Source organism: Eublepharis macularius, chromosome 2, assembly GCF_028583425.1.
Source record: "Eublepharis macularius isolate TG4126 chromosome 2, MPM_Emac_v1.0, whole genome shotgun sequence".
Taxonomy (NCBI): domain Eukaryota; kingdom Metazoa; phylum Chordata; class Lepidosauria; order Squamata; family Eublepharidae; genus Eublepharis; species Eublepharis macularius.
Genome location: NC_072791.1, coordinates 75,582,817 through 75,607,444, shown reverse-complemented (window position 1 = coordinate 75,607,444; position 24,628 = coordinate 75,582,817). Strand labels below are relative to the sequence as shown.

Here is a 24,628-nt window from a genome sequence, read left to right as displayed (position 1 = left end):
AGCTGTCCATAGATTTATGTTAAACTCAGGCTGTTGGCAACAGGTCCCTTCTTATGTGCATGTTATATGATAGGCTGATATTAAACACAGAGCCCTATAGGACACATATTCTAACGAGCAGTTTAAAACATTTGTGCAGTTGCTAATAACAAAATGATTTGCTTTATCTTAATAGATTCTAAGTCTACAGGACATCTCATTGTGGCTTGACTGGCAAGATCTCAAAAGAGCCTGCACTGATGATCCTCAGACTGTTCTGGGGGTGATTCTGGAGGCAAAGGTAGGGACCATCTTATACGTGGGCGTCCTGGGAAACATTTCGTGCTTAGCGCACAAAATCTTATCCTTTGTTCCACAAGACTCTTCTTTTTACTTTGCCACCACAAAATTAGCTCTTACCCTCCCCCAGACTGCTTTCTTGTCAGTGGCTTGGCTCCTGAAAATTGCTATCAGAAAGTACAGATGGTCTAGGATCTTCTCCCCTCTCCCTCACCCCCAGAGCTATTTCCAATCCTGGGAAAGTTTATTCCTGGTGTCAAGGGACTTGCATGTACTAATAGCCACAACAGTCAGGTGGCTGTAGTGTTGAGGAGGAAGAGAATGAGATAATCCTTTCTGCCTGTTGCTTGGGCGAAGCGAAGCTCATGGAAGAAAAAAAATAGTAATTTTTGCCCCTTCCCTGCTATTGCTGTCAGATCATTGCACCTGCAGATTGTGGGATCCAACCCAGTATTTTTTCTACAAAGAAGCCTCCTGCATCCTTTACCTGTCCTTCTCTTGCTCAGTAAAGAAGTATTTTTTCTTCTATTAAGGATTCAGCTGGCTAGGTTTGCCCCCCCCCCAAAAAAACCAGCAACAACTTGCATCCACAGTAGAATCAGTAATACAAGGAAGAAGATACTGTCTTGGATTATATAAAGGGAAGTTCAGTTCCCCAAAAGCCCTTAGCCTGCTGTACCACCTTATATGAAAATATATCTGAGGAAAGCAGCTTGGGTTGTATTTAATCCTTTATAGGCTGTCTAAATAGATGTAAATGTTAATGAAATATGACTGGGAGTAAAGCTTTTCATATTGTTATATGAAACCCTCAAGTCAGATTTTTTTTTTAATGTAGATGGTCCTGGGGATGCTGTTGCTTTTTGTGTCTGTGTCTACCAGGGTGGCTTATGACAAATCGTGGAAGGCTAATTATGTATGAACTCTGAAAGAACATTGTTTAAAGCTCTGGTATTTAGCAGTTATGAACATCTTTCTAGAGAGGATAGCAAAAAGTTAATACTTTGGGAAAGATGTGGAAATAGTATAAAAATCCTTGAACTTCAAACAAGATTATATGGGGATGTCGTCTGTGCTGAAATAGATGGTACTAGATATGGTTTCTTTCTGAATACTGTAACTCAATTCAATTCAAATACCTTTAATGGCATACAATACTGTAACTGTTATATGGGTTGTTTTCAATTGGCAATACATTATGCAAAAAGGAATTAATAGAGAGACAGTTTTGTGCAATGGTTACGAGTGGCATGGCTCTAATCTGGAGAGCCGGGTTTGATTCCTCACTCTTCCGTTTGAAGCCAGCTAGGTGACCTTGGGTCAGTCACAGCTTCTTGGAGCTCTCTAAGCCCCACCCACCTCACAGAGTGATTGTCCTGAGTGTGGCTGAGTGTGGCATTAAGTTGTTCTGAAGGACAGTACATAAATCGAATGTTGTTATTAAAACTAATACAAGGATGAGATGCATGTTTGGGTTTTTATCCTAGGATTATGAGCTTTGTGAAGAATGGCGTAATTTATATCCTATTCCAAGAGATCACTTAATCAGTCTTCACCAGGAGCATCTCCTTCACTTGTTGGAGATGGGAGACATGGAGAAGGCCTTGCTGGTAAAACATTTATTTTGTTAGCTGTCCCCAAAGTCTTTCTCTCCTCAGCCTCATTCCTGGCAAGAGTGAGGATAACTACGTAGGTTCCATCCATTAGGCCATGCTTGTTTTTTCCCCTTTGAGCATCACAAGGTGCAAATGGGCTGATTTAAAAGTTACGGGAAAGGAAAGTTCACATTTCAATGCAAGTCTCCCTGGCAGCCTCCATATTTGAGTGGGCAGGTGTCTGAAAATGTAGGCTAAAGCGTATCTGATATTTGTGTAGTTCCTGGGTGCACACTTGAACACATCTCACTTTCATGATTTATACTAGCTTGCTGAGGAGATATATAACGCAGCTGCCCTTAGGTGGTTTATTATTTTATGTAGAAAATTCTGAGCAGCTTATAAGACACCCAGACATCTGAATCAAACTAAAGCACTGGCTTCTGAAATTAATTTTTAGTTGATGATAAATAGTGGGAAGTGTTGAATCCAAAAACCTTGTAATTTTCTTTTGAGGATCCATGCTAGTGTTAATTGCAGATGGCATCATGCTAGTAATTTGGGAGGCTAGATTTTGCTACGTTTTCTTTGTAGCATCTGTTACCGCTTTACAGTAAAGTATTGAGGGACATTCAGAGAGCCTTTTGGTTCCTTTAAGACTTCTAATAAACTATGCCTTTAGTATTTTAACGTCTCATCTGAACAATCTCTGTGATTTTAATTTCTTTGTAGCTCTTACAAAGGATAGAAGACCCAGACATTCAGCTTGTCATAAGTGAACAGTGTCTTGATAAACATCCCAGCTTGGCAGCTTCTCACTTTCTTGCAGATTACCTTACAACATACTTCTACAGGCACTTAACAGCTATGCGTCATAATGAAATTCAGGAACTCTACATGGGATCAAAGGTAAGCAGAAACCAAGTTCTCACCCATGTTGCTGGATTTGCTTTTAGTGTACTGCATGTGCCAAATAGAAGGGTGCTAGTACATGATCTTAGCATTCTGTGACTGACATCACAGGACCCTCAAACTGTTTGCCCTCCTGGTTTGCCCCACTGTTGAATGTTTTCTCTTGTGTAACTCTGTTCCACAATCCACTTCCCCACAAGGAGTACCGCAGCTTATGGAAGAAAGTCTCAGAAAGAACAAAAGCCAATCCCATTGTATAAAACCAAAAGCACATGTCATGGTCAAAGCACAAGTCTATCCTATAGCAGCTTTCTTCCAGTTTAACTACTCAGGGCTATGTGGTCAGCCCCTGTGGTTGTAGTCTGAAATAGCAGTTCTGCTTTGTCTTTTGTGCCCAAGGTGCTGCTGACCCTTCCTGAGGCTTACCGTGCTAACTACTCTCACCTTTCCTGCAAGCCACTGCTCATGCTGGAACAGCTCCTGATGAACATGAAAGTGGATTGGGCAGCTCTGGCCATACAGACGCTGCACCAGCTCTTGGTTGGGCAGGAGATAGGTTTCACTGTGGAAGATGTTGATGCTTTGCTTTCCAAGTATGCCGGAAAATCACTTGACTTCCCCTTCTCATTAAAAGAGAAAAGATCAGGTGACAGTATTTAAGAAGGTTCTGCTGAATGGAGGTATTTACGCATGTTTAACCAATGATGACGTAGGGGAATACTGGCTGCTGTCATTCTCATTATGATGTGAGCATTTGAGGTGAATGTTTGGAGACTTGCCTTTAGTACTTCTGTGTTGCTGCATTCCGCCCCCCGCCCCAATCCCCTTCCAGCCAGATGGTCTTATTGCCACACACTGCTGTAGTTCTGAACCAATAGTTACAGAATCAGTTTCAGGTGGGTAGCCATGTTGGTCTGCAGTAGAAGAGCAAGATTCAAGTCCACTAGCACCTTTAAGACCAACAAGAAATCCAAGGTATAAGGTTTCAAGAGTCAAAGCTTCCTTCGTTAGAATCAAGAACCTTTGTCTAACCTCCTGCTTAGTGCAGGAAATCCAAAGTACAGTGTTCTTCACAAATGTCTGTCCAGCCTCTGCTTGAAGACTTCCAGTGAGGGAGAGCCCACTATTCCCCGAGGTAACTGTTCAATTATCTAACCTCTCTTATTAAATTTCTCATAATATGCAAGCAAAATCCCCCTGTAACTTAAGCCCATTAGATATAGTCTTTCTCTCCAGTCCAAAACAGCAGAGAACAAATCTTGGCCCTCTTCCATGTGGTAGCTTTTCAGGTATTTGAAGAACATGGCCATGTCTCTCCTGAGTCTTCTCTTATACAGGCTAAATGTCCCTCATTTTATTAGTAATTGTGGGGCTTACAGCCATGAGATGAACTTCATGGAATCCCATTTCACCCAAATATTTTGTTTCATTTTGTTCTTCATGAATTAAACTTTGCACTCTTCTAGAATATGCATATGCAAAAGCATTTCAGGAAGGAGAACGTTAAAAAGTTCTAGGAGGAATAAACTGCACAATTTCTGGTCCTAAATATTAACCTGCCTTCTGTTGCTGACTGTTACACAAAGTGTTGCATGCTAGACAGTTAATAAATCATTTGAACAAATCTGGACAAAAGCTATAGTCACTTGTGTTGTACAACTTAATCCCATTTTGGACTAATGTTTTTTCTGCTGTGCTGTTGATTATTGCAGTCTTCTTTGCAGATAAAAATTACTAACCAATTGATCTCAACTGTTCTTACTTTTGTCTAGATTCCATTATTCAGACTCAAGAGAGTCTTTATCAGGCATCTGAAACTGGCACATTGTCTAAATCAGGATCAACAGAATTATATTCTCCTAATTCGCCTGGTGAGGAAAAGTGTATAATGGTTAGGCCCTATTCAGCTATGTGTATTTATTTCTGTTAATCCTCTTGTCCTAGCTTTGACTACTGCTGCTACTGTTTTTGAAATGCAATATAGAGCTTTTCTTTTCAATTTCTATGGGAAGGTTGAGGGTATAGACAAGAGCCTCAGGTCTTCACTCTCCATATTCTAAATGAAGTGTCAGGTTTCCCAGCTGCTGGAAATTGTAAGTGGGCATGAAGAGAGGAGGGAGCAGGAACTCATGATCCCAAGGCCTATTCAGATAACATATAGCTGTGGCGTAGTGTTTTTTCTGAACTGCATCTGTATAAACTGGAAGAAGTTAAAAGTTGTTGTAAATTGAATGGTTTGGGGCCCCCATTGGCTACAATGAATGCATATCCATGTTTTTTTACCAGTACACAGATGATTCTTGGAACATCAAATGCAGCTCAGTTCTGTTTCCCATAAAAAGTGATAGTATATCAAGAGAGCTTTAGAGATCTGTTCTCAATCAAGCCAGTTCAGATGGGTAGCTGTGTTGGTCTGTAGTAGAAGAGCAAGATTCGGGTCCAGTAGTACATTAGAGACCAACTAGATTTGCAGAGTATGAGAGAGTCAAAGCTTCCTTCATCAGCTTTGTCCACTCCTATAAGCTTTCTTTTATGGAAAAACAACCATCCTTCTCCTCCTGCATGTTGCCTGTGAGCACGCAGCAGTGCTGAAGGTGTTGCTGGATTATTTAGATAGCCGTCCTAGGCCCCGCGTATCTGGGAAGCCCCTAAAGCACACTGCCTGAGCCTTCAAAAAGCCACTATTTTTGGAGGCTTCAGTCACCTTTTCCTCCTCATTACCATGAAAAATGAACCCTCTAATAAAGTTGGAAGGAGACAAAAATTCTTCATACACCCTTCCTAAAACTTACATTGCACCCAGATGTTTCAGAAGAAGATTTGGTTTGTAACTAGAGACAGGTGCTGTGTATCTTCAGGGTGTGGTGGTGGTGGTGGTGATGCACTGCCTCTCCACTCAGCATGATAAGCACCTCATGTAGGCTGTCCTGGGAGAGAAGCAGGGGCCTATGATTGGGGATAAAGGTGTTGAAGCTCCATTCCAGAACTAGAAATAACATGAAGTAGGAGCGATAAATGAGGTATCATTTATCACTCCTAGTTCCTGTGAAGCAGCCCTGTTCAACTAGCAGGTCATTCTGAAATAGTTGCCGTACTGTATCTATTTTGCAATTGATGTCTTCAGTATAATTGAGATAGTGTGAGAGTTTTTGTTCTTGTTTGCTGTATTTCTGAGGTACTGTGTTGAGTGATCTCATGTAAGTAAGCCTCCATTTCTCTCATGGCTGCAGGGCTGGAATATGTGCCTGAAGATATGAGAAAGTGAGGCAGCAGGAGATGAAATGGTTCAAGTCCCACTGTTTACTTTCTTGACAATCATTAAAGTGAGAATATCTTGTTCATTATATTATCATTATATGGTAGCAGTAATTCAGTTCCCTATTGGTTTTATTTTAAAGATGCAACACGTTCGTCTAGCCCAAGAGAAAGAAGTCTGCCACAAGCTGTTTCTGTCCAGGAGTTTGTGCCCCCTGAGAGGCCTCCTCTGAAACACCAGTGGATCCCAGATGAAACCGAAGGAACATGTATGGTCTGCAAAACTGAACGTTTTACTATGGTAAGGAAGGACCACCAGATCCATGCTGTGACACTGATCAGGCTTCTGAATAGATAGCTGCCTAGGGGCAACTTACAGTAGTTTCATGTTGCCGCTACTACCAAAGGATTTGATATTTAGAATTCTTAAGTGTGAGAAATGGTACTGGCTGAACTAGTAGTTCTGTGTAATACAATCCTCCTCTCTTGTGTGTCAGTTTAATAGACGGCATCACTGCAGACGTTGTGGGAGGCTTGTGTGCAGTTCCTGTTCTACCAAGAAAATGGTGGTGGAAGATTGTAGGGAAAACTTGGCTCGTGTGTGTGACCAGTGCTACAATTACTACAACAAGGAATGTTCAATGGTATTACTCCAAGATACTACAATGTATGTTGATACTCTTTCCCCATTTCTGTTTGTCTGGACTGGAGTTTTGGCCCTATGTGTTGTTCTGTAGCCACTTAGTGTACATAGTACTTTGCTAAATGGTTTGAGTTTTTTTAGGCTTTCTTCCATTAGCTGCCATACTGCTTGTGGGGAAACAGATTGAAGAATAGAGTTACACAAGGGAAAACATTCAACAGTGTGGCAAGCCCAGGAGGGCAAACAGTCTAAGAACCTTGTGAGGTCAGTTGTAGAATGTCAAGATCAAAGTAACAGCACCCTTCTGTTCGGCAGATACATATAGGAGGTAGAAAAAATAGGGGTTTTTTTAGTGAATCATAAGCATCCTGACTGTATTGAAATCTTTTTTTATAATGTTCAGTTGGGTTTGAATGTTCTTTGTTCTCTCTCCCTTTATAGTACAGAAGATGAAGATCACAGTCAAGAAGAAGGTAAAGAAAAATAGTGTTAGCTTATAATGGAGAGCTAAATTGGTGTCTGGCTCTTAGCCAGTGCTTTCGGAAGATGTAAAAACATCTCTGTGGCATGTCAAAGACCAACAAACACTTTGTGGCTGGAGCATTCTAGCCCTAATTGTCACTAAAGCAGACTAAAGCAACTACTCCTTTGTACTAGAAAGATTTGTTTTATTGAACCACCTTATTTTTGAAAGCATGGCAAGCTTAGGGAGCAAAGATATGGTTCTTCATCTTCAGGCATGAATAAAGGTTAGAAATCTTGTAATTTTTATTTTAGAATGGGAGAGGAGGACAGCAAATCTCAGGCTATGGGTGACAGGATGTGGCAGACAGATCCCTGTACCATTGCAACAAGAAGTCCAAGCTCTTGGTTAAATGGTTTTATTCAGAAATCCAATCATTTAAATCCAATCATTTCCATATATATGTCCATAGAATTACTCAGAGGCAAGGAAGCATCTAAGCAGTACATGCTTCCTTGATAGGAATAGAAACTTGAAGAAAGTACAGCTCTAAATACTCAATCATACACAGATTTGCACGGGAAAGGATCTCGGAATTTCTTCTAGAGTTTATAGACAGTACAAAAGGCATAACATTTGTAACATTTCAGACAGTGCAAGGTCACTTCTGTGAGCTTCAAAGGAAAGAGATAAGACAGCTGTGTTCTCAGGCTGCTTGAGAAATGAAAGTGATGGTTAGAGCATTTGCAAACTGAAATTAAGGTACAGCATTAGCAATGGTTCACCACCTAGAACAATGACATGGATGTAGGGGTACAGACATGACAGCAATAAAGAGTTGCAATAGCTAACTCAAACCATGTGTATACAGATAGCCAATGAAACTAAACTCTTAGAATAGTTTACAGTGTGTTTTAGCCTTGTATCTGGTTGAAGCTTCTGGAATCTGGAAGTCTTCCTTCCTGGCCAGACAAGGTATCTTCTGAAGATGTTCTTTGACTAACATTGTGTCTTCAAAGATAGTAAATGAGTACAAAGTTTTAGTAGCCTCAGGCTCAATATTTATTACCTAGAGCAGGAGGGGTTACCATCCCTTGAACAATTGCCCCAATACCAGGAATTAACCGATCATCCAATTTTCTGTTTAATATGTTTTAAGGACATACCGGCTATGTTAAAAGAACATTTTGTGGATATCATTTCCTCATGTTTTGAAAACATTAGTCTCTGTCAGTTACAGGGAGTCATCCTGTTATGGAAACCTTGTTGACTTTTTTACTGTTCCCGGACAGTTAAGTGCAGGATTTGCTGTGCTGTTCCATTGTTTGAGAATAGAGATTCTTTTCATGAAATGTCTCTTTTCAAAAAATGGATGAAACTTGGTTTTAGGCAAGCTGACAATAACTAACTGATTCAATAAAGATCAGTTTTCCTATGTGGCAGATAGAGCTATGAATAACTGATGGTGGCACAAGGGTAACATTGTGTTCCTAGTTTTTCTCCCTCCTCTAACTTGTGAGGATTGAGACTTTCAGAAAAAAATCTCATTGCAACTAAAAACATTTTAATGCCTAGCTTTTGCTTCTAGAATTGTTTCCTTATTTCTTCCACAAAAAGTCCTGGCAGTTTTTGTGAAACATTGATTCTTATCATAAATGGTTACACTTCTGCATTTCTATCATGGAACAGCAACCTCTGAATGCTCAGTTTATTCTGCAGTGATGCAAATACCAAAGACAACAGAGCTTGAATGGCTTCTTTCTTTGAGAGAAGAAGAGAATGAAATTGTGCGCAATGAGTTTTTTTATGAACAGGTAAGTAAATATTCTTAACGTGAAACACTTCTTTACAGGAAGGTAGAATAAAGAGGGGGAAAGAGGGACATAGCAGAAAAGAGGAATGGTAGAGCTAGAGGGAAAGAGAAAGCAGAAAAGGAGTTATCAGCAGTGAACTCAAGGTGAGGGCAGAGATGCTTTCTGCAAGTTTGGAAATGTCCCTTAAACTATAGCTAACAGTACAGTCCTAAGCATGTATATTGAAAAGTAGGGCCTACTGAGTTCAATCAAACTTACTGTCAAGTTTAGTGTAAATAGGACTTCAGCCTCAAAACTATTTTTGTACTAGTTGTAGCCCCATCAGATCCTATTTAAAACTGTTTACATTTACTATTACTTGCATCCTGTTTAGCGAACAGAGCAGCACTCTTGCAAGTGAACTTTTTGACACATGGCCCCTTCCAATACAGTCTGCTGTATCCCTGCCCCCAAAACATTCCAGTGAGGGTTAATAGACTCCTAAGTACAGCATGGGGGGTAAAGCAGAAGTTTGCAGTTGGAGTTAAATTGGCAAAAAACAAACTCCTGTACACTGGCTGAATTGCCTTTTGCCAGTGGAAAATATTTTTTACTTACTATTTCTTTTATACCCTCAACTTTCATTTATACCCACAGCCAAAACATAAGATCCAAGCCTGTGTGTCCACCCAAGATTTAAAAAGGGGAAATTAAATCTTCATTTCTATCTCTTGGAGTGTATGGGAAACAGTATATTTTTGTTATATGTTTGTTGTGTTTGTTCCCTTCATTTAGGTAGAGTTACCTGAATTTAACTGGGGTTTCTCTCTCCTAGCCTGTGATTGAGTCTGCCTATTGATTTGTCTCCCTTTCCTTTTGTCTGCTGATATTCAGGCTCCCAGTGCCTCTTTGTGCATTGCCATCTTAAATCTTCATTCAGACAGCGTAGCTTGTGGTCACCAGTTGATCGAGCATTGTTGCAAGCTGTCCCGAGGCCTGACAAACCCTGAAGTGGATGCTGGGCTTCTCACAGATATCATGAAGCAGCTGCTTTTCAGTGCCAAAATGATGTTTGTAAAAGCTGGAAGGAGTCAAGATCTAGCTCTTTGTGATAGGTAAAATTGTTATTAACTTGTTTGCTTGCTTAGTTTTAAAAAAACCTTATGAGTATAATAGTAAATAAATAATAATACATTACTTCTCTGGGGATAAAGCTCTAGTTCATATTTTTTCAAATGCAATTCCAAGGAACTCAATATGTGCCAGCACTTTTCAAGGCTTCCAAGGCTCTTGTGATTCCCAGATCTGGTTCCTGAGCCCAATAAAACAACTTGACAAACTCCAGTTAACCTTGTTCCGCAAAATACTTCTTTATTGCCACGTATAACTTTTGCCATTGTATGATTCGAATTGGGCCTTCCAAAAATATCGACTTTAATCTGGAAAGCCATAGTCTGCTTTAAATACAGATTGCAAAACTCTGATCTAGTTTTCACTAGATCAGTACCCCATGAATGCTGTTGCTCAATGTGGACAGAACTGTGGATGTGGAAATAAACACTAGGTTCATGGAATTCAAGCATTTTAGCTGAAAGAAGACGATAATTACTTATAGAGAAGCTGTACACACAGAACTAGGACTCCCTTCAAAAGGATGCTGTACAACAATGCTCCTAACTCCATATGGGAATTGAGTATTCTACCCAGTTTGACGTGCCTCGTTATTTTAATATGCTGGCAGTGAGGTGGCCATATATGACTGCACATTGCAACCTGTTGCCAACAACAAGGACAAGCCCAGATGAAGGACTGTTTCCTCAAGACATCTTTGGATCAGCGCTTCTGTGACTGCCCTTTGGCTGTAGTTAACTCATTATTTCATACTTTTTTCTACTGTCCCAATCAGGCAATAACCAGAGAAAGATTTCTTTAAAAATGGCAACTAAAGTACTCGGCCATTCCTGACTCTTTAAGATTAAGACTACCTTTGAGTAGCCTTTCTAAAAGCTGCATTGTGGGTATGGCAAACTTTTGTTTTACTGTAATTTTTAATTCTGAAATTTTGTTTATAGTGTTTATATTTTGTTTATGGCCTATGGGCTGTTAAACTTGAATAGATTGAACTGAACTTCAAATGCAGTTGTTCCATGAAAACAGTTGTGAGTGAATCTGTAGAAATAGAAATTCAGAGTTAGATCCAAAGTATTTGGAGCCAAGCTCTGCCCTTGGAATAGCACTTCCTTCTGCTGGTGAAAAATGAGCTTTGACTCCAGCCTGATAGCTGAAAACCTGTGCATGCTTGAAAGCAAACCCTATTGAGCAGTAGGACTTGTGTCCGTGTAAACATGCACAGCATTGGGCTTCAGAAGGGTGAGAAGAAAACTACAGTTTTAGAAAGTTGTCTCAGTTTTCTACAATAAATTGTGCTTTATGGACAACTGGTTTTAATAGACTAAAACCTTAGGTCCTTTCTGCTATAGCACTATGCATGGGAATGATACTCAAAGGAATTTGGAAGATCCTCCTGATGAAGCTGTTGCAAAACACGTAAGGGTTATATAAACATTAAAGACTCTTCCCTTGCACCATTTGCCTTTTTCTGCTGTGTTTTGCCTTGGTGCTGCCCCCTTCTTTTCTACTGTATCGGGAATTGAACAGCATTTATGTAAGACTTGTGCTGAATTTCTCACAGTAAGATTCTCATCCTCCTTGTCTGAATGCTCTCAACAGTTACATCAGCAAAGTGGATGTGTTGACTATTTTGGTGGCTGCTGCATATCGTCATGTACCATCTCTGGATCAAATACTGCAGCCTGCAGCAGTTACAAGGCTACGGAATCGACTTTTGGAAGCAGAATACTATCAACTTGCTGTAGAGGTAAATTCAAATGCAGAGCCATGACTATGGATAACCGATTCCACAACTGTGGGTCGCTTCAAATATTGTCCTTTGCATATTCTCACTACATGAACAATAAGCAATTGTTGTATCATTTTAAGTGCACTGTGTCCCTCACCCTTTGACTTACACAATGTTGGAAATAAACAAAACAACAACGGAAAAGCCCGGATAGTAGATGCTGTGAACAACAAGTCCAGGAATATACAATAAACCAACAATTCTATTCTCTTTTTTCTTTTTATAAACACTATATAAGTGCAAAGGTGCAAAAGTGCAAAGTGCAGATGAATAAATACACAATTCAATAAATACAATCAAATTTCTTGTTTCTTATGTCCAAGTCGTTATGATGATTAACAATATCCAACGGGAGTGTTGTAAAAGCCACAATGAGGGCTCAGCAATAAACACCCGGAAAGTCACAGTGTTAGAAAGAGAGGTGACTCCAGTCCAAGTTGAAGGAAAATCCAAAACGTGCCGACGGGATTATGCGTGCATATTATACAATTCCCGTTTCGTATATGTCATACTTCTTCCTGGGCACAATTAAAACTGGACTGTAACAAAAATACATCTGTATAAATACATAAAACTCTTATTAAAAACATCACAAATGCATTGTACATATAAATGCCATATACTTACAAATCACCAATTTGCTAATTACTCCAAAGTGACTACCGACAATATTCTTTCTAATTTCAATCCATAACGAACATACATCTAATAACATGGACAAGAAACATACAAGGAATAGGCTCTCTTAAATACATGGGCACAAATAAGTTAATTGATCTCATTACATTCATTAAAGAAACCCTTGAAGAGCAGCACAACTTACATTCAAGAATACAATGATGAAGACCAACATCAATTAAAAGGCAGTATAGCATCAAGTTATATACTTAAATAGCCGACAACATAATGATCCTATTATTCTAATCCTAATAAGGAAAGAGGAGGAATAGGACTATTGGGCTTAAGACCATACTAGATATTATCCCAGAAAACATGAATAGTCCATCTCATTATTAAGCCCATTAGGGGCAAGATTCTGAAGTTTAAAAATCCATCTGGTCTCAAGCTGCAACAATCTCCTAGGGCTATCCTCAGAGAATGGTTCCTGAATCAAATCTACCACCGTGATTCTAATTACAATTAAAAGTTAAACAGACATTGGAGGAATTTGAAGCCAATAAGGCGGAACTTGACCGCACGATTGCAGAGAGCAAGGAGAAGTTGAAGGAATTAAAATTAAGAAAGTTTGAGAGGGATAGGAAGGATTATACATCTGGAAGGATTTACACATGGAAGGAAGACTTTAATGTCAGACCACGAAAGAGGGTGTCCTGGGCGAGGAATCTCCAAACTGGGTCTGAATTTGAAACAACGGAGCCCTCGGAAACGGATACTTCCAGCGATGAGGGAACCAGCACCAAAAGCTTGCGGAATCGCAATGTCTCTTATTCGTTCAGGGGTACCCGGAATAATTTTTTAGGGAAAGGTCCACCATGCCCCAAGAGACCATACAAACCGAGGACCTAGTTTTCAATTTGTCCTCCAGGCAACTTACCCAAATCGAGAGAAGTGTATTGAACAAGGGGCTCGGCTTTGTGCCTACACCTAGCTATAAACCTTTCGATACAAGATTGGATGTATATAAATTGCTTAGGCTCATAAAATTGAAAAAGTTTTTCGGTAATTCCCCCAATTTAGCTCCGGACATTAACATCAGACAAAAATCCACCTTTTGTCCTTCGATCTCGGACTCTTCGATTGGCTGTTTTGAGAGGGTGGTACTTAGAGACATCGAAAATTTGGAAAGGCAAAGGAGATCCCATAGGTATAATTTGAACCGTGGCGAGTGGGAGGCATTAAATTCTTTGAAAAGTGACCCTAACATTATCATTAAATCGGCAGATAAGGGCGGGGGCATAGTTATACAGGACACCACTCACTACCTTCAGGAGGCGACCAGACAGCTCTCAGCCACCTCCGATTATAAGGTAATCGGAAGGAATCCATTGCCCCAGATTCAAAGAGTAATTAAGATTGTCCTGGATGAGGGCTTGATACATAATGAAATAGATAAAAAGACTTATGACGATCTGCAAAATAGGAGTCCCCGTACCCCCGTGTTTTATATGCTTCCAAAAATACACAAAGGGGGCATACCACCGCCCGGAAGGCCAATCATTTCAGGTAGTAACTCAGTACTCGAACCCCTCTCGATTTACTTAGATCATTTTCTGCAGCCGCTTGTAGTTCGGACGGAAGCATATTTACAGGATACTATGCAGCTTATTGCTTCCGTGGAGCACTTGGAGCTCCCCAATTCCGCTTATCTGATGACACTTGATGTTGTCTCTTTGTATACCTCGATCCCCCATGAGGCGGCGAGGACAGTGGTGGAAACAGCCTTACTAACTAGAACATCGCAGAGCCCCTCCACTCCATTTCTTCTTAACATCTTGGACGTTATATTGGAGCGCAATTACTTTAAGTTTGATGGGTTTTTTTACTATCAAATTAAAGGAGCGGCGATGGGGTGCGCTGCTACCCCCTCTATCGCCAATCTCTTCATGGCTCAATTAGAGAGGGACCATATTTTAAACGGAGATAATAATCCTTTCAGGGAATCCATCATATATTACCGTCGGTACATAGACGACGTCATAGCCCTGATTAAAACTCGGGAGGTCGCAGAACAGTTTGGCCAGTGGATTAACACCATTAGTCCGGACATCAAATTTATGTGGCAGGGGAGTAGTGAATGTATTAACTATTTGGATGTTACCATCTATAAACTTAATGACAGGAAACTTGGTGTGCGGCCCTTTAAGAAAAATACGGATACGTGTTCTTACCTCCATTTTTCCTCCTTTCATCCGCAACGCTTGAAATATAATATTCCAGTGGGCCAGTATTTGCGGCTCAAGCGTAACTCCTCTTGCGTTGGGGATTTTAGGGCTAACTGTAATCAGTTGGGAAAGGCATTTTCAAGTAGAGGATAACCCTTGTCAGCTATCACCTCGGCGAGATATAAAGCTGCAGGCACGCCTCGAGAGGAATTACTTGTTCCCAAATTTCACACAGATAATAATCGCTTGAAATGGGCAATGGACTACACCTCCTTGGCCACCCCCATATGTCGAATTGTTCGGAAACACTGGCATTTAATAGACAACATTCCCGGGTGCGAGGGTAGCCCTGCTATCGGTCTCCGCAGAACTAAATCTCTTAAAGATATACTAACCCAGTCCGAATTCACCCAGGAGAATTCCCTCTATAGCCATACTAGACCAGCCCCTAGAGGCCACTTTCGTTGTGGGGATTGTAACGTTTGTCCCTATATGGTCAAATTTGAAGAAATGTTTTCAGATAGACAGGAGACACCATGGGGCTTCAGTACATGCAAGTCCTCTCATGTGGTGTATGTGATCCAATGTAGTTGCCCACTATACTATGTGGGCAGCACTACACGCCCCCTTAAGACTAGGATCCAGGAACATGTCTCCAGAATAAGAAATAAAGTCAGAGAGGCGCCATTGGTCCTGCATTATTTGAATTGTCATCATAACCTGGGAGATCTTAGAATCACGGTGGTAGATTTGATTCAGGAACCATTCTCTGAGGATAGCCCTAGGAGATTGTTGCAGCTTGAGACCAGATGGATTTTTAAACTTCAGAATCTTGCCCCTAATGGGCTTAATAATGAGATGGACTATTCATGTTTTCTGGGATAATATCTAGTATGGTCTTAAGCCCAATAGTCCTATTCCTCCTCTTTCCTTATTAGGATTAGAATAATAGGATCATTATGTTGTCGGCTATTTAAGTATATAACTTGATGCTATACTGCCTTTTAATTGATGTTGGTCTTCATCATTGTATTCTTGAATGTAAGTTGTGCTGCTCTTCAAGGGTTTCTTTAATGAATGTAATGAGATCAATTAACTTATTTGTGCCCATGTATTTAAGAGAGCTTATTCCTTGTATGTTTCTTGTCCATGTTATTAGATGTATGTTCGTTATGGATTGAAATTAGAAAGAATATTGTCGGTAGTCACTTTGGAGTAATTAGCAAATTGGTGATTTGTAAGTATATGGCATTTATATGTACAATGCATTTGTGATGTTTTTAATAAGAGTTTTATGTATTTATACAGATGTATTTTTGTTACAGTCCAGTTTTAATTGTGCCCAGGAAGAAGTATGACATATACGAAACGGGAATTGTATAATATGCACGCATAATCCCGTCGGCACGTTTTGGATTTTCCTTCAACTTGGACTGGAGTCACCTCTCTTTCTAACACTGTGACTTTCCGGGTGTTTATTGTTGAGCCCTCATTGTGGCTTTTACAACACTCCCGTTGGATATTGTTAATCATCATAACGACTTGGACATAAGAAACAAGAAATTTGATTGTATTTATTGAATTGTGTATTTATTCATCTGCATTTTGCACTTTTGCACCTTTGCACTTATATAGTGTTTATAAAAAGAAAAAAGAGAATAGAATTGTTGGTTTATTGTATATTCCCGGACTTGTTGTTATACAATGTTGGAAGCAAGAGCTTAGGTTTCAGTGAGATTAATAGTATATTAATCATTTAATTCTGTAGCCTCAGCACTAAATGATCAGTAGGAGCCAGTTTTAACTGATGGAGTGTGAATGAAATCAGCTTGTTTTGAGTTGATCTGGAGACCAAAGTATGGTCTTTCCTTGTGAAAGTGAGTAGTTGCTCATATGGAAGTTCTAAGCTGTAAGTTATGTCACACATCCTTTAATATAATTAGCTTCAGATAATTCCGAAAATATCTACCTTTTAACTAGTTATCCATTTATAATTGATTGACAGTCCTATTAAATACCCATCGGATTGTTCAAGGGCTACAATGGACACTCCTTCTGTTCCCTAGTTTAATGGCCTGTTAATCTTCTGTGACATCTGAAATAATTACAGTATGAACAGTCTTGCCACAATTGGTGCTTGTTTGTGGGGGATTATGTAATGCAACTGATACAAAATTTTTGGCTGAAGGAAATCATTCTCCCTCTATGCTGTGAAACAGGTTTTCTTGGCAGTTGAACTGGAGTGAAATTAAAAGTTCCCTTTCCCCCTTTTTGAGGGAACATTTCTGATTTGAATCTTAGGGGTGGGGGGATGAGAGTAGAATGTTTTTTTTAATCTATCTGAGGAAAGATCTGACCACTAGTACAGCAACACATTAGCATTGTATAAGGGGAATTATGTGGAATAAAAACTTTCAATATATTTAGCATCAAAATACTTCTAGAATATTGTTGTATATCGGTTCATTTTTCCCCTCAGAAAAATACAGCCATGTAAGATTAAAGGGAAGGCTATTTATTTTGGTGACCATTTTCAGTACCGTACAATGGTTTTTAGGTTTCTACAAAGACTGGCCAGGATCCTGCTGGTGCATGGCATGCGTGGGGCATGGCTTGTCTTAAAGCAGGCAATCTAGCTGCTGCCAGAGAGAAATTCAGCCGATGCCTAAAGCCACCACTTGATTTGAATCAGCTAAATCTGGGCACAAGATTGGTCCAAGATGTTATTCAGTACCTGGAGTCTACGGTGAAGCCAATTCTCTCTGTGGTAAGAAATGCAAGCTTCTCTTATTCTGCCACTGGTCTCTGGCACTGAGGCCTCTGAACAGTGGCCTCAGCTATGCATCAACATTATTCTCCTTCAGCACCTGTTGTAAATCCTGAGAAGGTGGGACTATGGAAACATTAGAGCAATTGCATGGTCAGAAGCTGTTGACAGGTGCCTATTCATGGGGTTAAAAATTCCTATGTGGTAATGGTTTTGTGTGTGTGTTTAAAAGTGGTCCGAAGTTACCTGAGTCTTCTCTTGTGTCTGTTATTTTTTCATTGCATTTAGATATTCTTTTTTCCCCAAAGTATCTCAGGAAGGTATACATAGATTTCCCATTTTACCTGTTTCCTCCATATTTAGATGCTAAATAGTTACATGGAGCGTCTTAACAGTAATCTTGGCACTGATGTCATCGTGCCTTGTGAGTCGGTTGTGTTGGTGCAATCTGTGGCAAAACTGTTACAGATGTTAATGGGGCTGGGTTAGTTGGTGGTTCAAGCTAGCTAAATTAATGGCTTCAATCCTTCCTAAGATTTCCACAAGTGGAGTAGGGGTGGAGGGCTGTTCATTGTTTTCCCTTCCCAATGCAGGCAGTGCTCTACCCTCCACGCAACCCTGCTGGAGGCAGTCAGGAGACCTCTCATTCATGGATAGAATCCAAGGCAGGTGTATAATAGGGCAAGCTATGCAGTCTTCAAATCAAAATGTTTCTTACTTCCACTGAGCTCCCTAAAATTGTGTTCCTAGGGATCAGTAGACTCTCAGGAACAGCATAGTGAAATGGGATATGCAGTAGGAGTAGGGAACAGATTGAATATCACTGCCCTTTCTTAAAACAACTTAAATGTCCTTTTGATATAGGCTAGCATCATTTATCATCATCCCAAGCACCATCGAGAGCATCTTGTCTTGGTTTAGATTCTGTTGGTTACCTCAAATCCTCAATGAGAACCGTTTTCTTTACACCTTCAACTGTATAGTGTAGTAATAGTAACAAGTTAAAAGAAACTGGAATAAGTATAACTTCTCTTTGATATGGGGCAAAATGTCAGTTTGAATATACTCAGGCATGTTATATTTAAAGCAACTCCTGGTCTGCTGCAGTCTCTTTGAATCCTGACACAGGAAATGGGTGGCTTTTCAAGCCAACTATAAAGACCACAGTTTCTTTCATTGAAGAACCTGCTGCAATCCTTGCTGCACATTTGCCCACAGAAGTCCTATAAAATCCCACAATATTTGGGTTCTAGTTGTAACCTGCTGCTTGTAAAAAGCACTGTTTTCACCATTATTTTAATATGATGTTGACAATATCATGTACCATTACTGTAGTGTGGATCCAGCTTGGTATCAAATTGAAACTTGAAAACTTGCAGCAGCTTAGAATTTTCCTCTCTTATGTTCATTGAGAGCCTGGGGACTTGACGGCAGACATCACTTGTATACTAGAAACTGGGCTGTAAAGGATAGTTTCTCTTCATTTCGTTTGGGTCCAGTGGCACCTTAGAGGCCAACAAGATTTTCAGACTATAAGTTTTCAAGAGTCAGAGCTCCCTTCTTCAGATACCAAAGGAGCTCTGCCTCTTGAAAGCTTATACCCTGAAAATCTTTATCAGTCTCCAAGGTGCCACTGGATTCAAATTCTGTGGTTCTACTGCAAACCAACATGGCTACCTACCTGAAACTTCATTTCTAGACAGCCTTCTTTTATTATCCGCTTTTACAGCAGGATGATGACTACTTTGCCACACTGAGGGAACTGGAAACAGTGTTGAGGACTAGAAGCCTGTGTCTGGAGATGATACCTGAGGGGAAGATCCAACACAACAGCTATTATCAAGAGTGCCTGTTTTATTTACACAATTATGGTACCAATCTAGCAATTATTAGTTTTTATATGAGACACAACTGTATGCGGGAAGCACTGCTGCACCTGTTAAACAAAGTAAGTAATGCAGCTTTTTATGTGTACTGTTTTGCATGTATGTAGGCAGCAGTTCGCTTGAGAAGCATCTTTAAGTACTTATCTAGTCTAAAATGCTGACCTGTGGCTTCCGAATGTCCTTACACACTTCATCATCCCTTGTGTTACATTGGTGGTGAAATTTGTTTCTGTCCATCTATATACTTTCTCCAGATACTAGCAGCAAAAGGGGCAAATCTCTGGATACTTTCATAAGTAAAGCATTGTTAGTTTCAGTTCAAAACTTTCAGTTGGGAATTGGGATCCAAAGAAGAGGGCAGTTAGTTCCCTGTGCCAAAGGAGGCTTTGCTTGTATTTCTTGTGCAGCAGCCCTACAATGTCTCTTGGCAGTTGCTTTTTTGAATTTGGGAGGGGAGGGTGTTTCAAAGTGAGGATCTGCTGTGCTTTTTATTGTATGTTTATGATTGAATTATTTGTAGTATAATCAAAGTAGTTCCTGTTGCATTTGCTTAATGTAGTTCTTGTAATCTTGTAGCTGAGATTGCAGAATTATTTGTATTGTATTACAATACAATAAGATTTAATAACGTGGAGGATTTCTTAAAGGCTTGATTGAGCATATAATCAAGGAATGGTAGGAAACGTCTCCTCACTATCTGCTGCCATTTCTCATATTCAGCCATGAGAAAGGGAAGGAGTAAATGGGGCCAAGCAGTGCTTTACCACTTGCATTCAAGTCATGGCAAATAGATGTCTCAGCAATGGGCAACACAGCTCATTGCTGTGCTTATCTTGTTTCTCCCTCCCTCCCCCACCCACACTCATGAAAGAGGATTAAAGTTTTGGAAAGCATGAGATCAGGTTTCAGCTTGCCCATGTGCCTGCATTCAGACACCATGGCAAATTACAGTTTGATTCAGCGCTACCTAAACCAAGGGACCTTCAGTCACACTCTGCACATGATGTGAAGAGAAGTAGTGGGAGAGGGGAGTAGGGGTGTGCACTTTGGGTTTCCAATTTGGGTAAATTACCCGAATTGGACCTGATCTGTAAATATTAGGGATATCTGAATCTGATTTCCGATTCGGAAATCCCTAATCAAAGCTTTCCAAAGCATTCTGAAAGCTTCAGGGCTGAGTTTAAAGGGCCCTGCCACTGACTGCAAGAAGCGGGGGTGCCCTTTAAACATCGTCCCACCCCCAACCCCCACCCCACCACCTACCTTGTCGGCAGCAGTGGTGGCTCCAGCTCCTCTGCCGCCACGCCACTGCACCGCCGCCTGAGCCTGTGGGGTGGTGGGGAAGGACATCGCCACTGCCGCCGCCTCTGGCCCTTCCTGCCCCTCAATTGGCAGTGGCACGCTGGCAGCCATTTGAGGGGCAGGAATGGCTGGAGGAGGCGGAAAAAGCCCTTCCTGCCCCTCAAATGGCCACTGTGCCACTGCCGCACCGCGGTCAATTGAGGAGCCGGAGGTGGCCCTCCCCACTGCCCCGCAGGCTCAGGTGGCAGTGCAGTGGCACGGCAGCAGAGGAGCCAAACCTGCTGGCTCCAGGCCGTTGCAGCCTCGTGCAGCGGCGGCAGCCCAACGGCCAGCTGTCAAAGACCCTCCTGCCAGGTAAGTGGGTGGGGGGTGGAGGGGTTTCCTCAGGGGAGTGGGGGGTGGAGGGTTTGCCCCAGGGGGGCTGGGAGGTGGGGATGGGGGGTTTCTCCCCCCCCCACTTCAGTATGCTCCGAATATTTACAGAGCATACCGAAGTGAGTAAAATACCTTAATTCTGAAGTGGCTTGCCGCTTCAGAATTAAGGTATTTCCGGATTTCCCCCCCCACCCCCACTTCGGGTAAACCCAAAGCGACCTGGCCCTGCACACCCCTACAGGGGAGTGCAAAAAACACAATAGCAAACTGTGTCCATGCCCATCTGATGTTCATAATGAGATGTGGCTTTAGATTCATGTTCACAGAATTTCAAGGGAAGACTCATGTCAGTATAATTTGTAGGCAGATGATATGTATTCATATATTCAGTTGTTCTGTTGATCTGAATGTCTCTCAGCTTCTAGAGTGTCTGCCTTAATGAGAGCCAGTTTTCAGCCTGACTTGAGAACTGGATAAATGGAATGCTTTTTCTGAAAATGATGTAATCTTATATCATCTAGAACTAGAGAACATAAGCTTCTCTAATAAAAATAGCCATGTAGTACACAACTGTCTAAATGCATCTTTTTTCCCCACTATTCTAGGAGAGCCCACAGGACGTGTTTATTGAAGGGATCTTTGTGCTAAGCTATAAAAGTGGGAAACTTCACATGTTGGAGAACTTGCTGAAAGACATTGATCCAAGCTTGGACAGTTGGGGTGTTTATCTGATTGCAGCTTGCAAGCATTTGCAGAAGAAGAACTATTACCATATTCTGTATGAAGTGCAGCAGTTTATGAAGGTCCAAGTCTGGAGCTGATACACTTTTATTGTAATATTGAACCCTGAACAGCTACAGTAGTTGGAGGGGTTTCAAATTTGGTTCCTGGCAATCTTAGATGTTTCTAGTTGAGAATAAGCGTATCTTGGTGGTGGTATTTATTTGGCAGAATTTTATAAGACTTTGTGTTGCAAAAACGTCCCAGATTTGCTTGGAAAGAAGTATTAGATCAATGTATTGGGTTGAATTGGAACCTTCCATGAGTAGAAAGGATTTTTGCTGCTGTATCCCACCCCCAGTAATATAAGCCATAATATAAAATCAGTTTCTAGTTGCCGTCTCCCTTACTAAATGCACTGCTGCTGTGGGCCACCTACCTGATGCCTGAAAGTGCAGGAGAACTTTATAAGTGCTCTCCAACCTCATTGAGTATGTTGGTACCTAGGACATTTTGAGAGAGGGTTATGTGTGCTGCCACCAAATGGCTGCCATGAGATGGGGGCAGTCATAAAATAATTGGAGATTCTGAGTCAAGCATCATTTTATGATAGAGGCAGTTGCCTCAGGATGGGTATTGCCTGCAGATGCCAAATGCCTCCTGGGCTCCCCGAAAGAAGGTCCTGCACTAATGAGGGAGAAGCCAAGGTTCGCTTTCTGCTTTGGGGAAGAGATGCTTTTTGGTTTTAGTTTCCAAAGAAAGGGAAGGATTTGTTCCTTTTGTAGTCACAGGCAGATATTTTCAAGTCCAGAAATATAAGGAATAGCCATGCCAAGGTTGTACGACTGTGGCATTCCTAACTAGAATGAGCTCATTACTTTGCTGGTCAGTTGACCTGTAGGCATCTAGTTTTATGTTTTGCTCATAATTCTCTGAATTTTATCCCCAAGACTCAAAAAGCAAGTGGGCATTAGTAAACGTATCAGCAGGCACAACTATCCTATAAGAAATCTGGCCTATAGTGAAAGCTGCCGAGACTTAGTTTTTTAACTGGTAGAAGTTGAAGAAGATTCACTTCTGATCTGCCTCTGTTACTTGGAGGGGAATGGAAGTCTCTGGAGAATGTAACAGAAAAGTGGGCAAGCATCTATTCTGGCAAAGCAGAAGAATTTCTGTTCTAAAAACCTTGGCTTCCCTTGGCATCACTCATAGGTTGGGAGTATTCCCTTCCTCTGGAGCAAATCCTTGTCAGTGTAAGGGAAGGGAAGCAACAGAACTGATCTCGCTTGCTGGCTCCACACCTTTCCTGATCCTGAGTCACAACTAAGAGCAATTTCTGGCTGCTGGATTGAAGGAAAATGTTTACACCTGAGGAAATGATTACTATGTGGGTAGCTAGGGGGATTTTTTCTTGTATTTGTAACTTAGGGGGAGATATACTGTAATATGTATGGAACACTTTACATCATTCTATCTGTCCAGAATAGTCTGTACACTCTAAAGCAAAAGGATTTCCCAAAATTTAACCCACCTTGAAAGGGTGTCTGTGTGTGCATATAAAGCTATTATGCTCGACACCTTAGTTTAAGTTTACTCATGTTTTTTTAAAAAAATTGTCTTCCAGGATCAAGTCCGTGCTGCCATGACCTGTATTAGATTTTTCACTCACAAGGCAAAGTCATATACTGAATTGGGAGATAGGCAGAAATGGCTTCTGAAAGTCAAGGACCACCTAAAAATTTACCTACAGGAAGTTTCACGGACCTCAGGAAGAAAAAAAGTACAATGTACTTTCCGTAAAAAAATGTCTGCACCTGATGTGTCAAGGTATTAGCAAAACTTTGTTTGGCAATGATGTCAAATTCAACCCTTTATTGGCCACATTGTTTCTTTTGTGTCATGCTAAAACATAGAAATAAGGGGTGGATTTACTTTAGGGATTCTAACATAAATGTCAATAGACTTAAAATATTAAAACTAAATAAATCCATTGATTAAAGTTTTGTAGCAACAGAATTTTCGCTTTTTAAAAAAAAAATGAACAGAGAAGTGTATGTTTGAGTTAACTAACACATGACTTATTGTCTGTTTGTGTCCATAAAGTGATACATAGTTTTTATTTCTAGAAAAATAGTTCAAATGTTCTTAATTTTTAAAAAGTTGTTACAAATGCTTCAGTTGCCAGTTTTGTATTGGCTATAACTGCAAACTTTCAGGAACCTTTCTTGTGACTGACTAATTTTGCTCCATTGAGGGTATTATGATACAATGTTATTTGATGTTGGTTAATGAAATACATTTTTCCTAAATTCAGGCATATTAGTACAGTTGAGCTTCAAATGGAAGTAACCAAGTTCCTCCATCAGTGTGAGAAACTGAGTACTTTGCCTACAGCTGACTTAGGTGTACCCACGCTTTTTGGAAACAATCAAATGAAAGTGGAAGTTGCTTGCAAGGTACTGAACACCACCTAAAGTACTGACACTTCATACATAAAAATGGAATGCTATGATTGTATTTTGCAATGAAGATATGTAAGTTTTTCTGCAAATTATTCCAGTTAGTCATCTTTCACAAGCTCATTTTTTATCATTAACTCTGATTCCAGTGTTAAATGTGTTAGCAGTTGAGAGCTGAAATGAAGAGAGATGGGAGGGGGTGAAAAAGCCATAGGGAAGGATGGGGAAAACTCTCTTCAAGGAGGAATCTTTCTGTGGTAGTTCCAAAGAACAAGAAATTAAACAATATTACTCCAGAGTTTGCAGCTAGGGAAGGAAGGATACAATCTCTATACAATGCCAGGTTAGTAATTTATCATATACTCTGCAGATAAAGTGCCACCAGCAACTGTTTAGGGGGTGGTAACCTGTAAATT

General features: G+C 40.6%; 1 protein-coding gene across 1 annotated transcript in view; it reads left to right on the top strand.

The window, feature by feature from the left end:
* The window catches only part of ZFYVE26 (zinc finger FYVE-type containing 26), a 61,776-nt gene that overhangs the window by 28,211 nt on the left and 8,937 nt on the right, over positions 1-24,628 (top strand). The window contains exons 23-38 of the mRNA XM_054969953.1: positions 176-280; positions 1,767-1,889; positions 2,607-2,783; positions 3,186-3,432; positions 4,559-4,657; positions 6,185-6,342; positions 6,539-6,708; positions 7,126-7,157; positions 8,837-8,961; positions 9,835-10,055; positions 11,671-11,818; positions 17,261-17,470; positions 19,200-19,418; positions 21,639-21,836; positions 23,378-23,580; positions 24,068-24,209. Coding sequence (XP_054825928.1) covers positions 176-280; positions 1,767-1,889; positions 2,607-2,783; positions 3,186-3,432; positions 4,559-4,657; positions 6,185-6,342; positions 6,539-6,708; positions 7,126-7,157; positions 8,837-8,961; positions 9,835-10,055; positions 11,671-11,818; positions 17,261-17,470; positions 19,200-19,418; positions 21,639-21,836; positions 23,378-23,580; positions 24,068-24,209 — 2,577 coding nt within the window. The remainder of the gene's footprint in view (positions 1-175; positions 281-1,766; positions 1,890-2,606; positions 2,784-3,185; positions 3,433-4,558; positions 4,658-6,184; positions 6,343-6,538; positions 6,709-7,125; positions 7,158-8,836; positions 8,962-9,834; positions 10,056-11,670; positions 11,819-17,260; positions 17,471-19,199; positions 19,419-21,638; positions 21,837-23,377; positions 23,581-24,067; positions 24,210-24,628) is intronic.